The sequence below is a fragment of the Salmo salar genome, chromosome 27 (assembly GCF_965601325.2).
Source record: "Salmo salar chromosome 27, fSalSal1, whole genome shotgun sequence".
Classification (NCBI taxonomy): domain Eukaryota; kingdom Metazoa; phylum Chordata; class Actinopteri; order Salmoniformes; family Salmonidae; genus Salmo; species Salmo salar.
Window position 1 is genome coordinate 9,787,638 of NC_138317.1, and position 10,250 is coordinate 9,797,887.

General features: G+C 40.2%; 1 protein-coding gene across 3 annotated transcripts; it reads right to left on the reverse strand.

The window, feature by feature from the left end:
• Positions 1-789: 789 nt before the first annotated feature.
• Positions 790-9,939, reverse strand: LOC106588466 (C-type lectin domain family 10 member A). Of its 3 annotated transcripts, none has more exons than XM_014177532.3 (9): positions 9,790-9,939; positions 6,188-6,274; positions 3,484-3,606; positions 3,062-3,133; positions 2,875-2,949; positions 2,333-2,395; positions 1,821-1,984; positions 1,583-1,710; positions 790-1,483 (listed from the first exon to the last, which is right to left on the reverse strand). In XM_014177532.3, the coding sequence occupies exons 1-9, from the start codon at positions 9,857-9,859 to the stop codon at positions 1,306-1,308; spliced, it is 960 nt and encodes a 319-aa protein (XP_014033007.3). In that variant the 5' UTR covers positions 9,860-9,939; the 3' UTR covers positions 790-1,305. The 3 variants fall into 3 exon arrangements, with proteins under 3 accessions (XP_014033007.3, XP_045565652.2, XP_045565653.2); XM_045709696.2 differs by having other exon boundaries at positions 6,188-6,268; positions 9,790-9,913; XM_045709697.2 differs by lacking the exon at positions 6,188-6,274 and having other exon boundaries at positions 9,790-9,927.
• Between the last annotated feature and the right edge of the window lie 311 nt (positions 9,940-10,250).

A 10,250-nucleotide genomic window follows, 5' to 3' on the forward strand; every position in this document is an offset into this window, starting at 1 on the left:
ACGGACTTCGTCTGTCCTAGCTTGCTCATTAATGTCTTAATCTAAATTACTGATTGTTTCTTATTCGCTCCTCGTCCCCTTATGCCATAGTTTGTACATCTCAATTATCAGTAGAAACCACATTTGTTTAAGCAAGTCAGCCATGTCAGCTTTGTTTTTTTAAAAGGCAGTAAATAGGGCTGAATGAACTGTTTCACTGCCAGACAAGACTCCGCTGATAGCCAGGTGTAGCAGTGATAAGGTGTTGGGACAGCTTTATGTAGGCACTAACAGTTTATTTGCCACCGTTATAGTGCAAGTTGTGTTGTGTACTGGCTTTGCTGGCATGCATCAACAAAAGTTATTTACCTGCTAAAATCGCCACTGACCATGTATGAGGCTCCATTTCACCATCTTGGTAATCTAATAATGAATAGTAATCTCTACTGGAAAGCAGCATGTAAATGGTGGGTATGGGGACACTAATATCCCTTTAATACACCAACTTTAATGATTTGTGTCAAACCTCAAATGACAATTATTTATTATCTACCTTTTGAATACTCATAATACACCACTAGAGAAGTGTACAGTAGGCATTCTGGCATCTACTTTTACTAGCCCCTGAACTACTGTAGGTAAGACAAGTCTTTATACTAAATACACTGCTGAAAAAAACAAATTTTACTTTTGACACTTTATTCATTCAATGGTTTCCTGATGTTCGGATAAACACTTTTTTTTCTCAAATAACTAGCCTAGAGACAACACTGATAAGCAGAAATATACATGTACAAAACACACTGAGGATTATATACCGGTGTAGGATTTTATTTTATCACTCTTGTTTCTGAGAAGATTTCTGCACCCCAAATTGCAGATATGTTACATGATTTACATACATTTTATTGAAAACCCACACTAACATGGTTAATTAACAGTATTGCACTTTTCATGTAGCCTAAATTTGGCCAGGTAACAGCTTAACCACCAATCAACCAACATTTGATTTAAGGACTAAAGTTCAAATCCTGTTGCTGTAACAATACTGGGACAATTAAGATCCAACACCTGTCGCCTACTGAGAAGTGAAGAGGCGTGAACTGAATATATCTGACATGTTTTTCATTAGACTCAGTTGGAGATTTGGTTTGTTTTACACCATAGCATAAAAAATGTATGTACAAATAAAGATGTGAATATCAGCAGTAATCTACTGTAAACCAGTCACATTACAGTTTCTCCTTCTTTTTATCAATGCCAGAAAAAATACTTGTTGTTCAGAGACATATTTAAGGAACTTTTGAGTTTCTTAAAGATACTGTTTCACAAGGGGGATTTTGTCTCACATATTCTTCTTTGAGTCCTATTACAGTTGACATCCAACCAACTCCTGCCGTCTTTAGTACCACCCGGTTCCCCCATTCTAGCACAGTCTTCACCGTCGGGATATTCTCCATGATTTCCTTTCCAGTTATCAGGCTCACGGTTACCAAGCCAGAAGCTATGGATTGAAGGATGATAATACATAAGAGGTATGATCATAATACGTTTTCATCTAGGGTGATTGTATTATGATATTGATTTAAACATGCATTCAAACCTTGTGCTTAGAGATGAATTGTCCACCCATAACCACTCATTCTCGTTTATACTGTCCGTCAGCCCAATCCAGAACTTCTCCTCAGGCTCCGTAGTTATTTTTGTACCAGTTTTCTGATCCAAGAATTTCTTCACCAGAAACATTGTTTGGAGAATTATGTCAAGATTTGTCATTTGTATGTTAGTAGAGGAAAGGAAAAATGTGCATCAAAACAACAGAGAATCAATAATAGTCATACCTGCTCCTCTAGGCTCCCTATGATGACAAGGTCCCCCCCCCTGGTGATACACTCATCCCGACTCTGAGCCCAGGTCAGTTCATCAGGGGAGAAGTAATAGCACTTCCCCTCATAATACTCCCAGTCTTTAGCACAGTTCATAGGTTTAGGACAGTCTTTATTCCCTGTGGAGAGAACAGATATAACCATTGTCAGTGCCCCGTACACTACACTGATCTCTATGCCTACCTACAGTCAAATGCCTTTTGTTTTTATGTTACTGATGGTGTACAATCCATGTGGATATGAGACATACTGTAGGATTATCTCACAACTATTCAAGTATGCTATATTGTTGCATCAATGAATAAGGAGGGCCTAAAACAAAAATAGACTGCCTCTGAAGTTGACAACTTGATTTGAAGTGGTTGAGTTTAACTCAGGATTGCTATCTGAAACAGGTTTTTATCTTTGGTCATAATACAACCTACTACATCTATGAGTAAACACATTCCCTCATAGTATAATCTCACCTGCGTTTGTAGGGCAAGAGGGTGCAGTTTTCTGCTTTCTCAGTTCTTCCATTTGTTGCCGAACTGTTGTGAATAAAGATAATTATGCTTTTTCACAGGTTGAAGTTTATTGCCATGAATCCTGCCCTGAAGGCAGAACTGAGCGATTTCCGCTAGTTGGGCCACACAAAGATTATGAAAACAAAATGAGCTGTTTGGTCTTCATTTAAGGTTTGGGCTAGCAGTGTGTTTAAGGTTAGGGTTAGGTTTAGAATCAGATTTTATGACTTTGTGGCTGTGCCAGCTGGTGACCATGCTGCAGAGCTGCCTCCAGGGCAAGATTCATGACAATAAATGCCAACCTGCATCATTTTCCCAGCGTGACATAGGAATCCATACTTTTTGGAATTATCCAACACTGAGTGTTTTAGCAATAACAAAACCTGCAATTCTTTCTAATATTATTTTATAAGGATGACAATGTCACTGGATTCAATGGAAACGCTGTATTAGTGGTAGACAATACAATTTAATTGGAGGGTCATATCTGTGTCAACACTCACCTGCACGTTCCTTCTCCTGAAGATCTTTGATTTTGACTTGCAGTTCTTGAAGCTCTCTGTTTTTGATCATTAAATCTAGTTGCCAAAAGATAACAACTCTGACTCATGTTCCCTACATCCAGCTACATATAAACAACAGTTATATTAGAAAACCGATATGATCATTTTCTTTAATCTTTTTCCAAACCTGTAAGATTTCGAGTGTAAGCCGCTTGCAGAATTTGGAGCTCTGTGTTTTCGGTTGGCAGGTTGCTGATATCTGATTGCAAAAATACACACATTTTAAATTGTAGGAATCTGACCCCAACATTCTTCTGCATAATAATGTAATATTAGTTGATTGTGAAAAGTATTAAATAGCTATTCATTTTATTCACCAACATTTTTATACGGGATCTTGTATCAGTTACGTTGTTAAAGAAATTAGACAATGACCTGGCATGAAACGTTTATCCATTTGAAGAAGTACTGTGGGGATTTTCCAGCTCTTGTGCTAAAAATGTGCCTAGATATTTCTGTATATTCATAGCTCTGGACAAGAGCCTCTATGAATCTGTCTCCGATATAGTCTGCTTTAGACTAGCCACCTCCACTATCTAGGTCACTTACACAGGAACACAAGTCCAATGACTGTCCCCATCAGAAGAAAACAGAGAGTCACCAGGACCACTTTGACAGGGTCATATCCACCTGGTTTGACCTTTGACCCCTCCTGAGAATCAGGGTCACCAGCTGAGGAGACAGAGAGAATGAATTAAACTGACCTATAAGACTCGCTACTTCATTTTATTGTATGTTAGACATGAAATCATCAAACATGAAGAAAAGGTACGCTGTGGGTGTTTTTCAAAATGCATACTACCGTACTTAGTGCACGCAAATTGGAGCAAGGGAGGGTCAGAGTATGATTCCAAATGGAGCATGGAGGGCACTTCTCAAATGCGTACTCCGTTTGTACATACTTTGAAGCATGCATCGATGCAAGCTTCAACAGAAAGTATGCAACGAAGTATGAGGCAACCACGTAAAAAAATGACGTAACATTTCTTAATCTATGGTGGCCATTATTTTAACTGAAGCAAGAAAAAAAAAAAACTTCGGCTAAATCATTGAGTCGACAAACAATCCGTAGTGGGCAGAGAGGCGGTCGGGGTGTTGGGCGAAGGCCACGGTGGGGAAGATGGCGGAAAAGGAAATAAGGAAGAAAGTGCAGCATATTATGAATAAACATGGAGTGGGGGATTACACAGGCCTTCTGAAAGATCTGGTGAAGGAGAAGAAGGACAGATAAAAAGGAGAGACATGGAAGATTTTTAGTGAACATTTAATGGAGGATCACACAGAACTTTTGGAAGAGCTTGAGGAGGAAATGGGACAGGAGGAGAGTGAGGATCAATTAAATGTGGCGAAAGGTGCAGTGATGACTGCTGCGTAGAAGTTGAGTGTAGAGGGAAGTAGTGAGGTGAAGAAGGTGGGCGTCAAGTGCAGAAACAGGGATACGTTCTCAAGTAGTTCAGAGATGGAACTTGAGAGTGAGGTACCTGCGGCGAAGATTGTGGAGTTCGGGCTTTGTCCCAAGGCTGATAAGGATGATTTTGGCCCAGTGGGGGTGAGATTTGCAGAGAGAATTGATTTATTTTATTTAACTAGGTAGAGTCAGTTAAGAACTCATTCTATTTACCATGACATCTTACACCGGCCAAACTCTAACCAGGATGACACTGGGCCAATTGTGCGCCACCCTATGGGACTCCCGATCACAGCCGGTTGTGATACAGCCCAGAATCAAACCAGGGTCTGTAGTGACACCGCTAGCACTGTGATGCAGTGCCTTAGACCTCTGCTCCACTCGGGAGCCCGAAGGGAATGGATCCTTGTTGTTTGGTTGATACATATGTGGTGTCAGGTTGGGTGGAGGAGAGGTTGAGTTGGCGAAAGTAACTTGGAATGGACTCGATGATTTATTATGTTTCCTCCCCCCAGAGGGAGAGGGCACTCCGGATTACGAGATCAGGGACAAGAATTGTGCCGTGCTTTGCTCTCCGGAGCAAGGCGCTGTTGAAAGGAGTGATGACGAGAGTGGCATTAAGTGTTGAGGAGGAGCAGTTGAAATGGAAGATTCCTAGTGTCTGTGACACCCACCACTTGAGACGTAGATACGGTGGGCAAACGGAGAAGACATCATCTCTCATGCTGAGTTTTGATGCAGAGTCGTTACCAAATAAGGTCAAGGTAGGAAGTGTCAGTTATCACGTGAGAGTTTGTTACAAAAATATTACTGTGTTTTAGCTGTCATATTTATGGGCATATTGCAGCAGTGTGTAGGAGGGACATGCCCAGATGTGAGAAGTGTCCGGTGAGAGAAAGGCAGATTGAGGTTGCCAGGGTTAGAATAGAACAGAAAGTGTTGTATGCCTAAGCAGTGAGGAGAGTGGTGAGAAAGATGGGTACAGGGTGAGGGCATTCCTGTGAGTAGGCGGAGATCAAGAGTGATGGGAAGAATAGGTGCTTCAGTACGGTGGGCTTTTTAGCATGGTTGTTAATTGTACCGCAGAAATGAATTGAAAGTCACAGAAAATAGTTGTGGCAGCAGCAGAGAAGTACCTGGGATTGCTCACCTGCTCTTTCTATGACATAGCGTTCACCTGGTCAGTCTATGATCCAGTATTGCTGTCACTTGTTAAATCCACCAATCAGTGTAGATGAAGGGGAGGAGACAGGTTAAAGAAGGATTTTTAAGCCTTGACGTTTGTGACATGGATTGTGGATGTGTGCCATTCAGAGGGTGAATCGGCAAGACAAAATATTGAAGTGCCTTTGAACGGGGTATGGTAGTAGGTGCCAGGCGCACCGGGTTAAGTGTGTCAAGAACTGCAACACTGCTGGGTTTTTCAAGCTCAACAGTTTCTTGTGTGTATCAAGTATGGCCCACCACCCAAAATACATCAAGCCAACTTGACACTAGAATTGGAGTCAACATGGGCCAGCATCCCTGTGGACGTTTTGACACCTTGTAGAGTCCATGTACCAACAAATTGAGGCAGTTCTGATGGCAAAAGTGGGTGCACCTCAATATTATGAAGGTGTTCCTCATGTTTTGTACACTCAGTGTATGACACGTAGGAACAAGGAACATGGTTTTTGACAAAAGCTAAAATAGAATCTGTTCTGCATCTTGTAAACCTTTTTTCCACCCATATGTAGGAAACTTCCTCATTGTTTTGCCTAGCTTGCACTTTGCACTGACTTCATCTGACCCACACAATCCCACGCATATTCACCCACGCACGCACCTACCCACACACACACATACCATTAGTGTTGGTAGATGGCTGGTTGTGTCCGGCGTTGGGAATTGAGATTTCAGAGTACGTGGCGTCATTCGCTGTGGATGCTGTTGCTGGAATGCAACCATGAAAGTGTGAGCACAAGACAAAACTCCTCTCATCACATTGGCTGTTCCTGAACCAGCATTTTAACACTCAGCTTATTCGTTTCTGTTTTTAGCGCCTTGGTCCTGTTTTCACAAGAATGCAGTAAAATTTTGTACAAACTCAAAACAGATCATGAAAAAGGCTGTCGTTTCAAAACGTTAAGCACATTTTCAATTGACTAAGTACAACACACAAATCACACAGTAACCTTTTCACCAAACCTGATCACTGTTTCATCTAGAAATACCTTTCATATAAAGTCATTGCCTTTTCACAATGCAATGCTCACAATACTTTTCATATGATTCTCTTTTCATTTGTTTAAATACATTTGACCATCACTTAATCCAACTGCGCTTAATGGCTGACCACTTAAACCTATGAATTTTAAACTGGTTTGTCCACTATCAATGGATTTTGAGAACTACAGAAATAAAGTGTGTTTGTAAAGTATAAACATCTAAATGACATGTATGATGCATAATAACCATACATAATGACTACTAGTTATTGCTAATTGATTTCAACATGGAGCAGGAAAGACAGCAAGGGAGAGGTGGAAATCAAAGAGCTTGTGGACAAGGGGCCTGTTAGAGAGGTGGGCATGGGCCCCATCAAAGAGGTGGACATCAGAGAGAGGGAGGTAGACGGCAGGGAACTGTTGTGTCTAATGAAATCAGGGTCATCCTCGTTGAACATGTGATAAACAGAGGCCTTACCATGGCAGAGGCTGACAGATTAGTTCACCCCAATCTGAAAAGATCAACTGTCAATTTGATCCTCAGAAAATGTCATCAAGAAAACCGGTAAGTCTTTAGGATATGCACTATACTTTACCTTTACATTTACAGTAAATTACATATTGTAATGCATGTAAATTCACAAAAACATGACATACGGCTGTCCGAAATAAAGCAGGCCATTGGGGAGAACGATGACCCCTTTGCCAATGTGACATTCATCAGCCTTCCAACAATGGCCCACCTTTTGAGGCACCAGGTATCTATGAAACACATGTACCTGGTGCCTTTTGAGAGAAACAACGACTGGGTGAAACAACTGCAGTCTGAGTATGTTCAGGTACAGCACTATATACTGTATTACTATTACATGCTACACCACAATATCATATAATAACTATACTGTAAAAAGAACTAACCAAAATATATTTTAGAGGGTGATGCTGCTGTGAACCATCACAAATATATATTTGTTGATGAAGTGGGCTTCAACCTGGCCAAATCTCATTGCCATGGGCGGAAACTCATCGTCCAACGGGCAACCGTCCATGTGCCTGGACAATGTGGGGGAAACATCTCAATGTACGCAGCTATTTCTGAGGATGGTGTGGTAGGATGTAGGGCATTACTTAGATCCTACAACACTGCACATCTCACTGTGTTTCTCAATGAAATTGAGCAGGCCTGTCAAGCTTAAGGGGTAACCTGTCACTGAGTGTGACAATGTCAGGTTCCCCCCTGCAGAGGTGGTTCAGGCATGGTTTTGGGCCCATCCCCAATTCATGGCCCTATACTCTTCTTTGCTCAAGCCTATTGAGGAATCTTTTTCAGCATGGAGGTGGACGCTGTAAGATCGCCATCCCTATGAGCGTGCCGCCCTACTTCTGGCCATGAATGAGGCATTCGACGACATCAATGCAGACCAATGTCAAGCTTGGATTAGCCATGTCAAAAGGTTTTTCCTGCGGTGCATGAATAATGAGGACATTCACTGTGATGTGGATGAGAATTTATGGCCAAATGCTCAAGACAGGCTTCATGCAAACGATTGGGTGCTAAACCTTATGTTTTATTTTCATTCATTTAATTACTTAGTTTCATTTACATTTGCAACTATATCTGGGAAAAACATGTTTTTTTTTTGCATGAATAATTGTAGAGGATATCTTCATTGATCACACCTTTGATTACACATTGGATAGATATTATGGAAATTATAGCATTTCTGTCAATTTTGTTGGGTCATTTAAGTGTATTGCCTAACGTGAAAACTGTAATTTACAGTACTGCAGCATTTTACTTTCAGCACTTCTAAGGGCGATTTGAAACACGTGTCTTGCTTTGTTTTCTATTGGATTAACTGGTAGTTAAAATAACTAAATAGAAAATATATTATTATTTTATGGTGATTAAACCAATGTTCTCATTACATTTCACAATAAACATATATTTTGAATCAATGGCTGTGTGGTGAGAGATGTTTACAATCCAAATTAATGCACAATGACAGGTTTTGAGTGAAAGACTGACTGAGTTACAAATGTGACCAGTTTAGAGTGTTGGAATCGGCTAAACTTTGAACATTGAGATATTAAATAAATGATAGAGACAAAGCCTTGAATAGAAAGAGTGTAGCAAGCCAGAAGGCTTTGGAATGTGTTTGATGGAGGAGAAGAGAACGACGTGTTGATATAGGGAAGATAGATGAATAGCTGGGGATTAGGTGAAGGAGGGGTTGAGGTCAGGAGGTGAGGGCTGAGGTCAGTTCCCCTTAAGGGAGTAATCAGGGTTAGTATCTGGTTACCTTCTTTCTCTTGGGCATAAACTAAGTATTGGAGAGAGGGAGTGTCTTAAGTAGGATGTATATAACTGTGATGTGAGAAGTTTTGCTGTCTGATTACAGCTGTACAGAACCTTTGGGAAGAATTAAACTTGGTTAAAGCTTCTCTAGTGTCTGTGGGTTATTTACTCTGAAAAATAAGAACCTAACAACAGTTGTGTACTAAGAGTTGTGAAAATGTACCAGATACTTGTGAAAATTTGACCAAAGCGACAAAGTAAAACTGTAATGTAAAATAATCAGCACAGATCACTGATAATGCATGAAGCGTACATGAAGTATTGCATGCAAACCAGCTAACAAATATGTTTCCTGCAAACCCTTTGAATTGTAGTCTCTAAAATCTCTTTGTGATGCAAGTCATTTTTGTCCTAGCGAACATGTTTAGAACTCGGGTATCAATATGTGTTGTCAAATAAAGTCAATGTAGTATAAATATAATTTTAAAGGGGCCATCTGGGGATTTTTTGGTAAACTGCTGAGGGATGGGGCTGGAGGAATGTAACCACTCAAGTTCATAGATGGAGCTATGGGAGCAAGGATGGACCACCCATGACCATGAGATACAAATGATAGTTTTAACCATGATTTGAAGCCATACAGTGTTTGTTTACAATTACATTGTATATAAACAATGGTGTAAAACAAGCTTACATTTGTTCTGATGGGGTAATACAGTTGAACTAAGCTGATGAGGCGTTTATAAGTAATACTCTTCAAGAATCAACAGCTATATAGCATTCATTTAAAAAACGGATCCGAGATAGAGATAGAGATATATATATATCTCTCTCTATATAGGCAGATAAAGCTTCCTCTTTGTTGAACATTCTGCACATCCTGAGCATACAGCATGATTATAAAAATAGATTTTAGTGACAGATTTTAGTTTAGTGCTTACCACCATCTTTTCCTTGAGTCCTTTGTTGCTTTTTGAACTTCACATCAGCGTAGACTATTCCTTCAGACATACTGATCTAAACACTTATACCAGACACTTATTACATCAACCCAAATAGACACTTATTTTATATGATGGGGACAGAGGGAGGAACTATGTGTTGAAAGAAAAAAACAGCAGTTGCACAATGACATGACTTCTCTTTTCTCTTTGCAGCATTAATTTAACTAACCAACTAAATTCAGTTATTAATACAAGTACTAATTAATAAGTGGTAGGCATATTGATATTGTAAAGACCTTAACCCAACACGTAGCGACCTTGTATTCCACACTGGAAATCACCAAGCTGCTGAAAGGCGTTATTGTTGTAAACCTACCATAACAGCAAGAGGTACACACACACACACACACACACACAGAGCTGATAGAGCTTTCCTGCCTGACACTGAATTGGCTCTA

Coding starts and splice junctions, on each gene's coding strand:
- LOC106588466 (XM_014177532.3), bottom strand. CDS start 9,859: ATGTCTGAAGGAATAGTCTACGCTGATGTGAAGTTCAAAAAGCAACAA. Junction 6,275..9,789: donor GACTCAAGGAAAAGATGGTG/GTAAGCACTAAA, acceptor GTTGCATTCCAG/CAACAGCATCCACAGCGAAT. Junction 3,134..3,483: donor CATTGGACTTGTGTTCCTGT/GTAAGTGACCTA, acceptor TTTTGCAATCAG/ATATCAGCAACCTGCCAACC.